At 33.7% G+C, this 19478-nt stretch overlaps 1 protein-coding gene across 5 annotated transcripts in view; it reads right to left on the reverse strand.

Moving 5' to 3' along the window:
• The window catches only part of TFPI (tissue factor pathway inhibitor), an 82739-nt gene that overhangs the window by 18115 nt on the left and 45146 nt on the right, over positions 1 to 19478 (reverse strand). For all 5 annotated transcript variants that reach the window (XR_007478393.1, XM_049712249.1, XM_033400254.2 and 2 more), the window contains 3 exons: positions 13991 to 14035; positions 7641 to 7817; positions 6877 to 6972 (listed from right to left, as the gene is read on the reverse strand). Coding sequence is in view for 4 of the 5 variants with exons in the window: in XM_049712249.1 (XP_049568206.1) it covers positions 6877 to 6972; positions 7641 to 7817; positions 13991 to 14035 (318 nt within the window). In the remaining variant the exon portion in view is untranslated. The remainder of the gene's footprint in view (positions 1 to 6876; positions 6973 to 7640; positions 7818 to 13990; positions 14036 to 19478) is intronic.

Raw genomic sequence — 19478 nt, forward strand, 5'->3', positions numbered from 1 at the left:
GAAGTAAAGCTGTCACTGTTTGCAGATGACATGATACTATACATAGAGAACCCTAAAGATGCTACCAGAAAACTACTAGAGCTAATCAATGAATTTGGTAAAGTGGCAGGATACAAAATTAATGCACAGAAATCTCTGGCATTCCTATATACTAATGATGAAAAATCTGAAAGTGAAATCAAGAAAACACTCCCATTTACCATTGCAACAAAAAGAATAAAATATCTAGGAATAAACCTACCTAAGGAGACAAAAGATCTGTATGCAGAAAATTATAAGACACTGATGAAAGAAATTAAAGATGATACAAATAGATGGAGAGATATACCATGTTCTTGGATTGGAAGAATCAACATTGTGAAAATGACTCTACTACCCAAAGCAATCTATAGATTCAATGCAATCCCTATCAAACTACCACTGGCATTTTTCACAGAACTAGAACAAAAAATTTTGCAATTTGTATGGAAACACAAAAGACCCCGAATAGCCAAAGCAATCTTGAGAACGAAAGAAGGAACTGGAGGAATCAGGCTCCCAGACTTCAGACTATACTACAAAGCTACAGTTATCAAGACGGTATGGTACTGGCACAAAAACAGAAAGATAGATCAATGGAACAGGATAGAAAGCCCAGAGATAAACCCACGCACATATGGTCACCTTATCTTTGACAAAGGAGGCAGAAATATACAGTGGAGAAAGGACAGCCTATTCAATAAGTGGTGCTGGGAAAACTGGACAGCTACATGTAAAAGTATGAGATTAGATCACTCCCTAACACCATACACAAAAATAAGCTCAAAATGGATTAAAGACCTAAATGTAAGGCCAGAAACTATCAAACTCTTAGAGGAAAACATAGGCAGAACACTCTATGACATAAATCACAGCAAGGTCCTTTTTGACCCACCTCCTAGAGAAATGGAAATAAAAACAAAAGTAAACAAATGGGACCTAATGAAACTTAAAAGCTTTTGCGCAGCAAAGGAAACCATAAAGAAGACCAAAAGACAACCCTCAGAATGGGAGAAAATATTTGCAAATGAAGCAACTGACAAAGGATTAATCTCCAAAATTTATAAGCAGCTCATGCAGCTTAATAACAAAAGAACAAACAACCCAATCCAAAAATGGGCAGAAGACCTAAATAGACATTTCTCCAAAGAAGATATACAGAGTGCCAACAAACACATGAAAGAATGCTCAACATCACTAATCATTAGAGAAATGCAAATCAAAACTACAATGAGATATCATCTCACACCAGTCAGAATGGCCATCATCAAAAAATCTAGAAACAATAAATGCTGGAGAGGGTGTGGAGAAAAGGCAACCCTCTTACACTGTTGGTGGGAATGTAAATTGATACAGCCACTGTGGAGAACAGTATGGAGGTTCCTTAAAAAGCTACAAATAGAACTACCATATGACCCAGCAATCCCACTACTGGGCATATACCCTGAGAAAACCATAATTCAAAAAGAGTCATGTACCAAAATGTTCATTGCAGCTCTATTTACAATAGCCCAGAGATGGAAACAACCTAAGTGTCCATCATCGGATGAATGGATAAAGAAGATGTGGCACATATATACAATGGAATATTACTCAGCCATAAAAAGAGACGAAATTGAGCTATTTGTAATGAGGTGGATAGACCTAGAGTCTGTCATACAGAGTGAAGTAAGTCAGAAAGAGAGAGACAAATACCGTATGCTAACACATATATATGGAATTTAAAAAATAAAAATGTCATGAAAAACCTAGGGGTGAAACAGGAATAAAGACACAGACTTACTAGAGAATGGACTTGAGGCTATGGGGAGAGGGGGAAGGGTAAACGGTGACAAAGCGATAAAGAGGCATGGACATATATACACTACCAAACGTAAGGCAGTTAGCTAGTGGGAAGCAGCCGCATAGCACAGGGAGATCAGCTCGGTTCTTTGTGACCGCCTGGAGGGGTGGGATAGGGAGGGTGGGAGGGAGGGAGACGCAAGCGGGAAGAGATATGGGAATATATGTGTATATATAACTGATTCATTTTGTTGTGAAGCTGAAACTAACATACCATTGTAAAGCAATTATACTCCAATAAAGATGTTAAAAAAAAAAAAAAAAGAATTTCAGCTAAATTTTGATATTTGAGATCAAAATGTTTTAAAACACAACAGGATTATAGGTCTCTATGAAACAATACTTATTCATTTAACCAAAGTCAAAGAAAATTAAAAAAAATACAGATCCTTTAAGAGCACAGAAACTCACACAATCTATTATCAAAAAGGAGCACTCTAAGACACTTTGTTCAAATTCCAGTCCTTTACTAGCTTACTTAACAAGAAAATTCATTTTTAATTAACTTCAATGTAAATTTAGTTAATCCTAATCATACATAAAACTTTTCTTTTTTCTCTCCTGCACCTGCTGTCAGGATTCCTTTCCACATCTTTCATCATTTTCTATATCCATTTTAGTTCAGCCCTTATTTTTCCATCATAAAACAACCAGATCTAAGACATAGTTTTTTTCTTTTCCTTCAGTAAAATGTAATTCCATTCCTGATACCTGTTTTTACTGATAACACACATTTTACTTTCCTACTGTATACTGAAATGCGTCCTTTTATTCCTATTAGCTTTAATTACATGTTTAAATTAGAGTCTTCAATTCTTAAAAACCTTAATTTCTAGTGAAAGCTAAGAAGTAAGCAATTATGAACTGTCTTTTGCCTTAGCATTCTATAGAGTGGTGAACATAAAAAACAGTGATAATTTCAAAAAAAAACTTTGTAAAAAAATAAATAAATAAATAAAAAATAATAATAATGAAGAGAGTGGATAATTTGTGTTTAATGACAATATCTATTCTGAATGGACAAAAAACTTTTTTATTTACAGGATAGTGAGACAAAATCTGGAATAGGTAGACAGATAACAGACAAATTTAAGCCAAGTGGATGAGGCTAAATTAACATGGGGAAAAAATGTATCCATTAAGTTAAAAATCTTTTCTATAAAGCAAGAGAAATATGTAAATTTGCTTGACTCTAATATAATGAATGTATCTAAGTAGGCCAGTCATGTCAAAAGAGGTCATATCTTATACATGTTATATGTAGCTCTGATTCTCCATCTCCGTCTTTTATGTCTATACATATACACACATATACATAAAATGTTTTACTTGACTTATGCCTGGTATATGACCATATTAATAATATATGTAGTATATCTGAGGTATAGCTGAACTCTGCGATATCTATTTATTTATCCTCCTTATCTACCTATCTAATGTCTATAACATCTGGTTTGCCAGAGCTAGTATTAGTTCATGCTTATTTTTTGGTATATCATGTTCCAACATATTGTGCTTTTTAAAAATTGAAATGTTTTAAAATAAAACTATAATATTTATCCACCAAAATGACAAACCCAATTTTCTGTCTATATGTATATATTTTAAATAAATAAAATTTTTTTTAGCATTCTCCTTTCATTTCTATTAGCATCCCAGTTTGGTTGACATATGATTGTTGTAATCTAAACATGAAGGATTGATAGTCTGAAGGAAACAGGCTAGACGGAAAATGGAGACGATGAGAATGGACATTTCATCAGAAAAAGCAATAGAATTTAATGACTGACTAGAACAGAAGTGATCAAAAGAGATTACCAAATGCTCAAGCTGAAATAAATGGAAAAATGGTGGCAGAATTCTGAAAATTTGGAAAGCTGGAAATACTGAAAACTATAAAGAAAAATTTTACAAATAAAATTCTTTTGGTTTCAAAGCCCCATGATACTTCTGCATGCCTATATTCTCAATTTGTTTCTAGGAAACACATTTGAACTGTTTAAGTTCCCACATATGTATTTAGTTCTATTGTGAATTCTCTTTTAAAGGTTAATTGTAATTTTTTTTACTGAAGCACTTATTTGAATAATTAGAGATTTTATAAGTGGCTGAAATACCACCTTTTCCTGCAAATGGGAATTTACAAAGAGTTGTTTTACAGATGAGAAACTAAGACCTGGCTAAGGCTTGTATTGCTCTGAATTACATGGGTAATAATGATAAATCATACTTATGTAGCACTCAATAGGTTATCAGGTACTGTCCTAAGCAAGTTATGTATATTGACTGATTTCACCTCACAATAAAACCTATGAGGTAAGTACTATATTATTAACATCCTCATTTTGCGGTGGGAAAAAATAAGGTTCTGAGAGGTTAAGAATTATCTTAAGGTTGCACAGCTAGTAAGTGAAAGAAATGGGATCTGAGACCAAGTCTTCAGGCTCAGAGTCATTTCTCTTATCCACTATATTTTAGTGCCAATCCCAGCAGGAAAGTCAAGAAGAACCAGTTGTGACAGTCTTTCATTCTGAAGATCTTACACAGAACTGCATACATTTAGAGATACTGTGTTAGAATTACTTCTCTCCCACATGTACTGAGCACATATTTATTGTAACTATGCAGAGATCCTCACAATTCAGGACAAAGAATTAAAATCAAATAATTTGCTCTCACTTTTGCACAGGGCCATGCTTACAAAACATTTATAAAAAATCTCTTTAGGGCTTCCCTGGTGGCGCAGTGGTTGAGAGTCCGCCTGCCAATGCAGGGGACACGGGTTCGTGCCCCGGTCTGGGAGGATCCCACGTGCCGCGGAGCGGCTGGGCCCATGAGCCATGGGTGCTGGGCCTGCGTGTCCGGAGCCTGTGCTCCACAACGGGAGAGGCCACAACAGTGAGAGGCCTGCGTACCGCAAAAACAAAACAAAACAAAAACCTCTTTAAGGAAGAGCAAGTTTCAATATTTGAGGTCACCTATGTAGCCTATTAATATTGAAATATGGAAATGAAAGAAAATTAAACCTCAGTTGTTCTTAATAAGCATTCAAATATCTTGAGTCAAGAGGGTTCACTGGAAAATATATATTCTCATGCTAATTTGCAATATTATGGTTGAGAATAAATAGCAATTAAAAAAAATTACCAAACCATTTTCCAGTAACATTGAACAAAATTTCTAAAATGTTTTTCTATTATCATCAGAAAGAGAAACATTAAAATTATATTTATAAATATTTCACTTAATAACAATAACACAATCTAGCTATATTTTTGGAATATTCAAATACCTAAGGATTGTTTTTAATGAAAAGAATTTTAAATGAATGCTATTCTATTTGTATTGTGGGGCACATTCTTATTCCTGTACACTGAATCAAAACCTTAAAGGATTTACATCTTTTCAAAAGAACCTAATATCCACGGAGAACCTTACACATTTGCTAAAACGTTGAACAAGTTTTTACATAAACATAGAACTGTATTTTCTTAAATTATTATAAAATGTATTTATATAATTGCAAGCAGTGACAGATGTAATACTTCACTGCTCTAATTATAAAATCTAAAGACCTGAAGGCATTTTGAATATACTAACTCCCTCTGAAATTTTGCATGCCCTTTATGACACTGCAAGTACTATTGGAGCACTATTTGAATGCCTGCAATTTGGGGAATTTAGTCACTGAAGCACTCATTCATTTTTGAAGACCTCACATTAAAAATTAACACTTTACAGAAAGAAATTTGTACTTTAGATTTCATTCATTAATTCTGATTCTTAGGCTGGGTTGAGGGAGATAAGGAACCGGGGGGATATGGACAGGGAAGACTGAAATGGAGAAGATTGAGTGAGGCATGTACAGAATTTAATTTTCCTTTCACATGACAGTGTTTCAAGTACTGAGAGTATATATAATGTTCTCTCTTAGATCTCACATCTCCTTACACTTTCCAGTCCTAAGTCTCAGTCCAGTGACTTTTAAGGTATGGCATTCAGGGCTGCAGCAAGTCCACAGACATCATCAGGTCAATGTAGGACTATATTCCTCATTCTAGATAAATCACAGACAACATTTGCAGTCCTTTAAATCCATCTGGGCAGAAGTTTTGCTTGTTTGTTTGTTTTTTGTAAAGAAAGATGCTCAAAGACATTCTGAACCCCATCCAATTCTGACACATGGCTGGGGTAGAGAACCTGTGCCCCAGACACTATGTCTCTTTTTACCCTAAGGCTGAAATTTTAATAGCCACAGAACTCTCAACACATGCCACCTTTACGTTTAACACTTATACGGACTGCTTCTAAGCAAAATCTCCAATTTCTGAATAAGCACTTGTGATTTTTTAAATTTAGAAAGAATTACATTCATCCCATTAACTTTCAACTTTTTAGGTTGTTTGTCTAGATATTTGTAGTGTCTGGTTATGTTTTCCAGTATTTCCATTATTTTCCCAGCTCTGCATTTTTGTGAGCATATTTCCTGTATGTTTGTTTAAATTTGACAAATATGTTGACAGGACAGAGTCCAGAAAAGTGTTCTGCATACATCCAAAAGAAAATTCTCTCAGAGTGACATAGCCTCACGGATGGTTAGTCACCGAATTCCTAATCTGTCCTGTGACTAACACCAGAGAACTTCTCCAATGCTATGCTCAATTTAAGAACACTTTAGGATGCTTTTGACACACTGCTGCCATTACAATGATGAAGTTGATAATTCCTAGCATTATTTTATAAGATAAATTTGGTGCAGAGTTAAATATCATGTAAAAGTTTTCATGGGATATGTAATCAAAAGCCTACTACAAAGCATACTTTAAAATAGACTAGGAAAATTATCACTTTTCTGGGACAAAAGGTCTTAAGCAATTTTGAATCTCAGTATTTCAACACACGTATTATTAAATAACAAAAGAAGTATAATTTTCTAAAAAGCATAGTTCTCATATACATTCTATTTCTATTGTTACCATGATAATATTTTTCTGGCAGCAATTAAGAGAGTCTTACCGAAGAAGCTGGGTACCTTGGTAGGCTGGCGAGTCAAGGAGTCATTATTCACAGCATCAAGCTGGGTTCTATAATCATCCACCTGGAAATCATTCACTGGAAAAAAATACAGCCAATTAAAAGAAGACATTTTCACAAGCTCATAATTGTACACATAAAGCAAAGCACAGAAGTTGTGTTAAGAAAAGTAGATGTCTAGAAATTTTATTCACATTGGTATGTTAAATTAGTGAATCTTTATATATCTTTATATCTCATATATATAAGATATATATATCTTTATATATGTATCTTATACTATAATATTTCCATGAGTAACTTTGTGGTTCTTTGTCAAAACAGAAAAGGTAACAATTAATGTTTAAGTCACTCCTTTAATTAATTTTAGGCTCAGATAAAACTGACTGATTTTAGGTGGTAGTTTCTAAAGAACCACGTGCTCTCAAATTTTTATAAGCCTAAGGGATTTCAGCAGTCCTACTCTTGTGCCTAAATTGCACTACAGTATTCTCAGAAAGGAAGATTAAATAATGTAACCTAAAAGCAATTTCTATGGAAATAATTTCCACTATAAATTTCTTAATTCTCTGTTTCTTAAATAAACTAACATGGTGACTAATTTCTATCAGATTAAGAGTGACTACAGTGGATCTTCATTTGCATGGCTGCAACAAAATCTGGGTAAGCCTGAACATCCTCTAGGATGCCTTATTTTAAAAAGAATGCTATAAAATGAAGTAAAAGGAGATGAGAAATGAACGTACATGAGTCCTCACAGGTGTCCTTGCATTCTTCCAGTGATTCAAAGTTGTTGAGATTGCCAAGGCACCCACCATACTTGAAGCGTTCACACTGCTTTGATTGATTGTTATAAAAATACCTAGTAATATAACCTCGACAGATTCCAGCATCTTCTTCCAAAAAGCAGAAATCTGGCTTTTCTAGAAATTATAAAAATGTCAGAAAGCAATATTCCTTTTTGTTAATAATTTAATTACGTTAATTAAAAATATAAATGGTTAAGTTGAAATTATTTAAGGAGTAAATATGAAAAGATAAAAGGTAAAATATAACTTTATCCACAACTATACTATATCTACTGTGACATTTAGAATAAGGGAGTTACAACTGTTGTCATACATTGTGTCTATTGGAATTTCAAATTCTAAATTTCTCATAGTAAATTAATAGGGCATTAACTATCAGCTCTTTCATGAACTGAGAGAATAAAAGATATTTGGTTTTTTTACCCTTGGTTTGGAAGTCCAAAATATTATGGCAAAAATTTGGTTTAATTATTTTTACTAAGCTTATGTGCATCAACATTTAGGAAAGATCTACAAATATTTCTTATTTTTCAGGTGTGCAGTCTCATTTAAGTATACTTTGTTGCTTCATTAGAATGGTTTCAATTTTTAAAAAAGGGAGAAGCTTTGAGGGGTATGGAAGCTTTCATGGCTATACTTAGAATTTCCTGAATTCTTATGCTGAAATTAATATCTGTATTAGGTATGACATCCTCCTCCACTGTGTCTCTTATTTTTCTTCCAGGCATTGGAATGACTCCAATAGTGCAGAGGCAGACAGGAAATACATGTTCAGGGATTGGAGAGGCTTTTGAAAAAGTCTAATACCCATTCTTTGATAGTGCTCCAAACCAGGCTAAACATAGCTGTCACAAAAGTTGTACCACTGTGATCTACATTACAAGCCTTGTTTACATGCATACTCTGTAAAGAAAAGCAATAAATTATTTTCAAAATTATGATGATTGCAAGATATATTGGGCTTGAATTTTTTAGGGCAAAGTTCCAATTTCCCCATTTCTTTCCCCCTGCAACTATATATTACCATAGCTGCAAAAATGAAGAGTAGCATCTTTTCACATCTTAAAGCATCTTGCATTTATCTCAGGGAAGCAATATTCATGAGTGCTTTATTATAAAAACAGTATGTATTTAATAATGTTAATGATTTCTGCAACAGTAGAAAAACCAATCCCCTATGAAAAAATTGTTTTATTAATTAAAACATCCTATTTTAATATAGAGTAAAATATCTATTTTCTATGACTTCTCAAAGTACCAATTTGAAAGTTATTTTGTTCATTGTTTACTGCCTCTTGTTTCTTAAGGTGAATGTAACTATTATTCCCATGGTTAAGTTTAATATATGGGACAAGGAAAAATCCTACTTCTTTAAATTTTTATAATACACCTTATCTTTGATAAAGGAGGCAAGAATATACAATGGAGAAAAGACAGCCTCTTCAATAAGTGGTGCAGGGAAAACTGGACAGCTACATATAAAAGAATGAAATTAGAACACTCCCTAACACCATACACAAACTCAAAATGGACTAAAGACCTAAATGTAAGGCCAGACACTATAAGACTCTTAGAGGAAAACATAGGCAGAACACTCTATGACATAAATCACAGCAAGATCCTTTTTGACCCACCTCCTAGAGAAGTGGAAATAAAAACAAAAATAAACAAATGGGATCTAATGAAACTTAAAAGCTTTTGCACAGCAAAGGAAACCATAAACAAGACCAAAAGACAACCCTCAGAATGGGAGAAAATATTTGCAAATGAAGCAACTGACAAAGGATTAATCTCCAAAATATACCAGCAGCTCATGCAGCTCAATATCAAAAAAACAAACAACCCAATCCAAAAATGGGCAGAAGACCTAAATAGACATTTCTCCAAAAAAGATATACAGATTGCCAACAAACACATGAAAGGAAGCTCAACATCACTAATCATTAGAGAATTGCAAATCAAAACTACAATGAGGTATCACCTCACACTGGTCAGAATGGCCATCATCAAAAAATCTACAAACAATAAATGCTGGAGAGGGTGTGGAGAGAAGGGAACCCTCTTGCACTGTTGGTGAGAATGTAAATTGATACACCCACTATGGAGAACAGTATGGAGCTTCCTTAAAAAACTAAGAATAGAATTACCATATGACCCAGCAATCCCACTACTGGACATATACCCTGAGAAACCATAATTCAAAAAGAGTCATGTACAGCAATGTTCACTGCAGCACTATTTACAATAGGCAGGACATGGAAGCAACCTAAGTGTCCATCAACAGATGAATGGATAAAGAAGATATGGCACATATATACGATGGAATATTACTCAGCCATAAAAAGGAAAGAGATTGAGTTATTTGTAGTGAGGTGGATGGACCTATAGTCTGTCATACAGAGTGAAGTAAGTCAGAAAGCAAATACTGTATGCTAACACATATATATGGAATCTATTTAAAAAAATGGTTCTGAAGAACCTAGGGGCAGGACAAGAATAAAGACACAATCATAGAGAATGGACTTGAGGACAGAGGGAGGGGGAAGGGTAAGCTGGGATGAAGTGAGAGAGTGGCATGGACTTATATACACTACCAAATGTAAAATAGATAGCTAGTGGGAAGCAGCCGCATAGCACAGGGAGATCATCTCGGTGCTTTATGTCCACCTAGACGGGTGGGATAGGGAGGGTGAGAGGAAAATGCAAGAGGGAGGAGATATGGGGATGTATGTATACGTATAGCTGATTCACTTTGTGATACAGCAGAAACAAACACAACATTGTAAAGCAATTATACTCCAATAAAGATGTTAAAAAAGTTCAGGTGCACCCCGCCCCCCCCGCCCCCCGGGCTTCTGACCAACAAGGCTGTAAATCTGAGGTTCCACACCCCCCTCTTTGGGTTTGATTAATTTGGCTCACGGAACTCCAGAAAAGTTTTCTTACTAGATCACCAGTTTATTACAAAAGGATATAATTCAGGAACAGCAAGGTGGAGGAGATGCACAGGGCAAGGTATGTGGGAAGGGGCAGAGCTTCCCTCTCCAGGTATCCACTCTTCCCGAATCTCCCCAAGTTCAACAACCCGGAAGTTCCCTGACCTCCGTCCTTTTGTGTTTTTATGGAGGCTTCATTACACAGGCATGAATAATTAAATCATTGGCCATTGGTGATTGAACTCAACCTCCAGCCCCTCTCCCCTCTCCGGAGGTGGTGGAGGGGGGATGGGATTGAAAGTTTCAACCCTCTAATCAAGGGGTTGGCTCCCCCAGCAACCAGCAGTCCCCCCAACTGAGGAGCTGTCCCGGAAGTCACATCATTAACATAACAAAAGATACCTTTAAGACTCAAGTCAGGAAATTCCAAGGGTTTTTTGAGCTCTGTGCCAGGGACAACAGGAGGAAGACCAACTATATCTTTATTATAAATCACAATATCACAAATAAGAAACATTCAAACAACCCAACAGTAAAATAAGCAATGGATTTAAACAGGTAATTCATGAAGATGTTCAACTTCACTCAGAATTCTAAAAGGAATGCCTATTAGAACCACACCGAGGCCTAGGTGTCTAGGCCAAGAGAAATGAAATCACATGTGCACACAAAAACTTGAACCCTAATGTACCTAGCAACATTATTCCCAAATGCCAAAAGGTGGAAACAACCCAGATGTCTATCATCTGATAAATGGATAAACAAAATGTGGTCTATCCATATAATGGAATATTATCCTGTCATAATAAGGAATGAAGTACTGAGATCTGCTACGACATGGATGAACCTTGACAACATTATGCTGAGTGAAATGAGTCAGACACAGAAATCCATATATTATCCATATATATCTATATATCCATATATTATATGATTTCATTTTTATGAAACATCCAGAATAGGCCAATCTATAGATGTAGAAAGTGGATTAATGGTTGCCTGGGGCTGGGGGAGCCGGAAGAAATGGGGCAGTGTCTGTTAGTGATTACAGAGGTTTTATTGGGGGGGTGTGTGATAAAAATGTTCTAAAATTGATTATGCTGATGGTTGCGCTATACTAAATATACTAAAATTATTAAATTGTGCACTTTAAATGGCTGAATTGTTTAGCATGTGAATTATATCTCAATAAAGCTGTTTAAAAAAGTTTTATAATATACTGTATTACAAGAGAAAGAAAAATACATTTGATCACTAATTTGATTTGTTTAGGTCTTAGTATGTATTTATGAAATTTTAAATCATATTAACAAATAATATAAGAATTCTATGTTTAACAAAAGGGAGTAGGTAAAAAATATTGCATACAAAGAAGAGAAAACAGTAACAAATTATTCTGAAAATATGATTAAGGAATTATACAACTGAAAGTTGCCATATTTATATGAGGCCCCATTCTAGGACATACATTTATTTTAGGAGTTGAAATTGCATACTTGTAAAATAATTCTGCTTAGACCTAGAATTTAATATATCTACGGTCACAAATTAAGAAATTCATTCCCAATATTCCTCAGATAAATAAAGTTCTAACGTTTGTATTGAATCTGCATACACAATCCTCGCTCTAAATTGATGCTCAGTTAAAACCCAGAAGGCAGGCTTTAAGATATATGCCAACTTCCACAAACCACATGATTTTCACTACTAACTTTTGTTGGAGGCTGCATACTTGGCAATTGTCTTAAACAAAACTTTCTCCCAAAAGGGTTGTAAAGAATCCCCATTGTCTTTATAACTGTTCTGATGTGATGTTAGGAAGCATATCACAAAGTTGACTTCAAATCAATATGCTTAAAGGTCTTCATCATGGATTGGTTTTAGCATCTGAACATTTTTTACACATGTGAATAATATCCATAGCTTTACTCTCTAACTTTCATATATAATATCAAATAAGAATGCTTCAATTCTAAATCATTAAATATAAATTAAGTAGCATAATTTTCCAGTAAATTTCCCCTGCATATAATTTTTTCCTAAATCTACATTTTTTTTTTTTTTTTGCGGTACGCGGGCCTCTCACTGTTGTGGCCTCTCCCGTTGCAGAGCACAGGCTCCGGACGCACAGGCTCAGCGGCCATGGCTCACGGGCCTAGCCGCTCCGTGGCATGTGCGATCTTCCCAGACCGGGTCACGAACCCGTGTCCCCTGCATCGGCAGGCGGACGCTCAACCACTGCGCCACCAGGGAAGCCCCTAAATCTACATTTTTGAAAAAAAATATACTAATGTTTAAATGTTGAAGATATCATCTTTTACTTGATGGACAAAAAAATCCTATTTATAAATATGCTGTATTCTTTGATATTACAGATAAGAAGAATTTCATTTAATTGAAGTATTGAACACTTTTGTAAAAATTAATTCAATATTTATAGAAAGTTATTTTAAAACTTATAAATAAATACATTTACTTATGTTGTTTGTACAAACTTTGCTGAATTTATTTTATAACTTTTGATTGAAATTCTGTACAGTAGTTTGTCTTAAGCTTATCAGTGAGTTATAGAATTTTTCAGCTCTTTCCCACATAATTAAATCAAAGTTAGTAAAACTAAAATTCACTTTGAATTATGTAGCTTTTTAATGTCCTGAATTAAATAATTTGATCTTTTTGTTCAATATTTTCTCATTTAAATGTAAATGCTGTGAATGGTAATTGAGCAAAGTCAGCTTCTAGACCTTTATTAAAAGGAGCATGTCTTTCTTCATCTCTTGTAACATTTTTCTTGTACTGATATAATATATTCACCAAAAAGTAATTCTTTTTAGTTAAAAACTATAAATAATTTAAATCAAAAATATGCAAATGCTAAATAATGTTGACAAAAGCAATTATTTATTGTTAAATATCTCCACTTATTTTTGCATACAGGCTGTTGACAACTCAAAGGCATATATATATTCAGAGTAATACTGGATGAAACTTACTAAAGCCACACAATGCAGAGATTATGAAAGAATTAGAGATCTGAGAAATAAAATAAGAACAGCAACATCTAAATCACTATTTTGGGGATGTTAAAATAGCATGTGCATGGCTCTGGATTGTTACTCATCTAATACCAGATATCACACTGAATTAGAATGAGTAAACACAGTGTTTGAAGTCTTCCCTTACCAAATATCATGTATGTTATTTCTACATTTTCATTATATGCACTGAAACAAAACACCATGTCAAAGATCACATGGATTTATGATGAATCTCATAGCAGAGAAAGCTAAGAATTGAATTGCCAAGTGCCTTATGTAAATGCTACTAATGAGCATACAAATGAATATTCACCTTTTTGCAATGTTGTCTTTGTCCTTCTAGTTTTCTTTGGATAATCTGCAAGTAAAACAGTATATATGTATCAATTACCACAATTACCACAATTACCACATTATAATATAATGTTATGACTTTCAATTTAACAAACTAGGGTGATATGTTTATTACTATTAAAATTATTCTTATACAGAATGTCAATAAATTTCTTATTTGCTCTAAAGATTAAATTAAATTATTACAGTATAACCATAAAGTCACCTACATTTTAATATAATAATGTCTCAAAAACTATTTTAAAACTTTCTAACACATTTACAAAAATAATAATTCATGGTGAACTAAGTTTGCTATTCAAAATATCTATGATTAAAATAGTTACTTATTAAAATAATGTGAAATGTGAAAGTAATTCAAACAGATCATTTCTATAGAGGAATGGAAGTAGGGGTGAAAGGAACCAGAATTACCTCCTTCCCCGATTCCTTCTTCTGCTTCATTATCTTAATCCAATTACAAGCTTCATTATTATTTCCAATTACAGAGGAGAAATGAAGCAAATGGTATTTGTGACGTATTTTTTAGTTTAATCTCATAGAATTATTGGAATTACTCCACTTGAGAACTAGAATGCTACTTGTCTTTGACCCATTGTATTTCAAGTATGGATTCTAAATTCTAATTTAAAGGATAATGAAATTCAAATTGATATATTATGTAAAATTTTGATTTGTTCACATAAACATTAGGAAAACTAAGTGATATTTGATTTGTTGTATAATCAATTGTTTTACAGAGAAAAGCTTTGTTCAAGGCAGCTTATTATTAGTTATATGGCCAGAGAGACATAAAAGGGAGGGAGAGAGAGGCAAGAGAGAGAGAATATGAGTATGAGTTGGCTTAAATGCCCCTTTCAGCCAGTGATCAATCAGGTTATTCTTTGGAGAGTAAAATGTCTACAAATGATAAGGTGATGTGGTTCATCTCCCTTTTGAGCTTTACTATGTTTTATTCAACAGTCTTAAAAAAGATGTGCGTGTGTGTGTGTGTGTGTGTGTGTGTGTGTGTGTGTGTGTAATTCTAATTGTATTTTAAATGTTAAGAAAACCTGATTTTTTTTTTATTGTAAATAACCAACCCCCAGTTAATGTTTTTAGATGGTGGATTGTCATAATAAGCTTACATTAAAATATTTTAATGTACAATTATTATGTTACATTTTTAATTTATGAAGGCAGGGAAAGAATATATACATATAAACAGTATATAAGACTAGAGAGCTGAGTAATCATTTTTGCTCTGTTTTACCTACTGACAATAGCCACGGAACAGGAACATAGAGATGCTTGATTTCAATATTCATGCAATATTAAAAGAGAGAACTTGTTCCTTTCTGGTAACAACCATGGATACCCTATTTAATTTATTTTTATGCCAATTACAGTCTGAAAAGATAGATAAGGTTTACAGCAAATTATCCAAGTTATCATATTTTCCTAGATTTATGCAGAACATAACATTTATTAATGATGTCTTAAGGAATAATGAGAGTATGTTTTACTAATTCTTATTTTAGTAATTCCTTGAACTCCAATGTATATGAATTCATATTTTAATATTTCATCATGAATATTAAAATTAATTAATATCAAAATTAATTCATAATTACCTGATACATTTAAACAATTGTAAAAAAATTTTTTTTTGCCCTATTCTTTCTTCCTCTTTTTGTTTTCTGTTGGGAAAGGGGAGGGTAAAATCTGAATGCTAACTTTTATATTTCATATTTGTTGAAGTCAGCCTAGAAAATTTTCCAAGTAGATGGGAAAAGACTCTATGGACAGAATATTCTTGTTACTGGGTAAGTCTTCACTATTCCAAACAAATAAAACACAAAATAAACTTAAAAATAAAGAGAATGGAAAAAGTATTTACATGCTCTTTAATTCCCAGTGGAGAAAATTCCCATGTAAATACCCATGAAAACCTGCAAGTCACAGTTAGTTCAACTAATAAAATAGTAATTAATATAAACAGAATACCTATTGGAACCTTTAAAAGTTGCTGTAGAGGCTGACTAGCTAAAAAGTTAAGTGGGAATTTGATCTCTTTCATCTAATTCTTTAATTCCCACACTACATACACCTATTTTTCAAAAAATAATAATCAAATACAATGTTGTTCTTGTATAGGCTATGGGAAAAAAGCAACTAAACCAAAAGACAAACATTTTGAAAGCCATGTGTTTAGAAACCATTTTACAAACTATATTTTAATTTTTTCTACCTTATTAACTTTGTTACCATGTCTCTATTATTACATAGGTAAATACATCATGCAAGATTATATATATTTGGAAACAACTGATAAAACAGCTTTACATGCAAAAGGACAGCTGAGCATACATATCAAACTAAACACATGCCTAGTTCCTATTCTCTGAAATATTTGGCTTGACTTTATTCTCAGGCATGGTAATTTACAAGCCATAGTTCTCGAAGGTCTCCAAAATAAAACAAAAATTCAGCTTCCAAGTCTTAATATATAAGATATACATCATATTTCTCCTTTCACTTCTGTCAGTTTTTTCTCTGAAAATTTTCCAGTTCTGTAATGGAGGCATACACATAGACATTGAGGATTTTTATGGTTTTTTGATTAATTGGCCCTCATTCTTATAATGTGTCTTCCCTTTCTCCTGCCAATATTCCTTGTCCTATAGTCTACTTTTACTAATCATTCTTCTGATCTGTGCTTGCATGGTATATCTTTTTTCATCTTTTCACTTTTAACCTCTCTGTGTCTGTATTTTTAAAACGTCTTTCCTGCAGACAACACGTACTTAGTTCGTGATTTTTTTATATTGTCTACTATATACCTTTTAACTGGAGTGATTATACCATTAAAATTTAATGTAATTTTAATATGCATCTTTAATTCATGACAATTTGGCTTCAAGTAATTAATACCACTTTCATCTGTAGTATCAGAACCTTACAACAGTAATCTCGTATGTTCCCCCTCCTTTCCTGTGTGCTTTAGTTTTAAATCTTTTACTATTACTCACAGTGCAAGTCTGCTAGCAATAAATTTTCTCAGACATTGTTAATCTGAAAAAGTGTTTATCTCCATTATGAGGGTATTTTTAATAGATCTAGATTACTAATTGGCAGTTTATTTTTTCCTTTAGCTCTTCAAATAAGATGTTCCATTTTCTTCTCTTGTGAATTGTTTCTTGATGGGAACTTGGGGATTCTTTCGATCTTCATTCCCTCATGTATCATTTTCCTCATTTTTTTATGATTTACTTTTTATCCACAATTTTCAGCAATTTGATTATTATATTCATTTGTGTAGACTTCTTTTTCTTTTTTTTTTTTTTTTGATTTTGTCAGTGTTCTTGGTTCTACATGTTACAGTTTTCATCAAATGTGGATAATTCTTTGCCATTTTTTTGTTTACATATCTCCTGCCCCAACTGCCAGGACTCCAATTACCCATTTTGATAGACTTCTTGATTTCCTGTCATGGGTTATTGGGCTATATTCTTTTTTGTTTGCTTGTTTAGCCTTTTTTTAATCCCCACTGTCCTTCATCTTGAACAGTTACTATTGCTCTGTCTTTAAGTTTACTGACCTTTTCTTCTGTAATGTCTAATCTGCTTTAAGTACATCTGGAAAATTTCTTATTTTATATACTGAATTTTTCAGGTTTAGAATTTCCATTTAGTTCTCTTTTATATATTCCATTTTCTCCTTATTATGTTCATGTTTTCTTTAAATCCTTTACCATATTTATAATAGCTATTTTAAAGTCCTTGTCTACTAATTTTGCCACCTCTGTCATTTCTCTGTCTGTTTGAATTGAGCACTTTTTTCCTAATTATGGATCACAGTTTGCTTCGTCTTCAAATGTTTAGTATTCTGGGCAGGGGGGATTATAGATATTTTTGAATATTATGCTGTTTGCTGCTGGATTTTATTGTCTTCCGTTAAAGAATGTTTTACCATCTTCCATTAAAGAAGTGCCTTCTGGCAAGTAGTTAAGTTACTTGTGGATCATCTGGAACTTTTAAGGCTTGGTTTAAGCTTCACTATGGCAAGGTTAAAGTAGCTTTTACTCTAGGTCTAATTTAGTCCTAGTACTAAATTAAATGTAAAATTCTCCTAGTCATGTGGGAGCTCTGGGAATTGTTCCACTTACAAATCCCTGTAATTACTTTCTCAAATTCATGGAATTTCACCAAGTGCATGCAGTTTTATTATTCAGTAACAAACTCAAAGGGACCCTTATCCAGATTTTTTAGCTTTTTCTCTACATATGTCCATTCTCTCTCACATATTGTCCCTCAAAACCCAGCCACATCAGTCTACCAGTCTCCAATCTCCACATCCTCCACCATGGAGACCACCATGCTGTGCTGGTATTTCCCTCCTTTAACTGTGGTCTGAAGTGCCTTCATGCAGATTGCTGGGGAGACCGGAGCGTTCACCTCATGTGTTTCCCGTCTCTCAGAGATCACAATCCTGCACTGCCTTTTGATCAATGTCTGTAAACAGCTGATTCATATATTTTGCCCAGTTTTCTAGTTATTTACATTAGGAGAGAAAGTTCAGCTCCAGTTACTCCATCACAGCTGAAGATGGAATTTTCTCCTTAGGTGATTTTTTAAAAGCTTAGTAATTCTTCTATGTCAGCTATATCCTTAACAGTAGCTTACTATATAAAACACTCAGATATTCAAACAGTAATATCAATGACTTTTGAAGAGATAATGAGGAGATGGGGGCAAAAGACATATAGTTATGGTAGGCAATAATGATGTTTGAGAAAACATTATAGCAGGACATTCACTGAAGAACAAAATCATATTTGATTAATTTCTAAAGAAAAGGGTAACTTTTCACAATGGTGAAATAAAAGATTTGTAAATTATAAAAACTAAATAGGTATGTATTTCAGGAAAGAGGCCAGTTGATGAAATTAAGTAGGCTGCTACATGAAAAAGTGAGGATTACAAAGAATGAGGCAACCAGGCCTCTAGCCAAGGTGCTGAACCTGAGTGATACTTAGTATGAAAGGATACTTGGCCCAGTATGGAAAAGAACAGGGTATAGAAATCTGTGATGAATGGAAAATGACCAGGCAATCACAAAAACCAAAGGTACTACAGAGAACCACTGAACTGCCTAATCTGTGTTAGTAACATTTCTAGCACATCTATGGAGAGGAAAGAGGGAAATAAGTGCTCTGAGATAAAGAAATTCATTCACATCAATTCTTTTCTGCCAGGTCTGGAGCATACAACAGTCACAGAGGAGAAAAGCTCTCTGTTTTTACCACACTGAGATTTTCCCATAGGCCGAGAGCATCATGATGCCAGGGCTGTTTTGTAAAAGCTGTTTAGGAAAGCATTATCAGAGTGAAAATGCAGACCTGTCTGCTTTGCAAAAAACAAGACACCAGTGTTAACTAAAGATACCATCACTATGGCCCTACAGTT

This window comes from Orcinus orca, chromosome 7, assembly GCF_937001465.1.
Source record: "Orcinus orca chromosome 7, mOrcOrc1.1, whole genome shotgun sequence".
In the NCBI taxonomy this organism is placed as follows: domain Eukaryota; kingdom Metazoa; phylum Chordata; class Mammalia; order Artiodactyla; family Delphinidae; genus Orcinus; species Orcinus orca.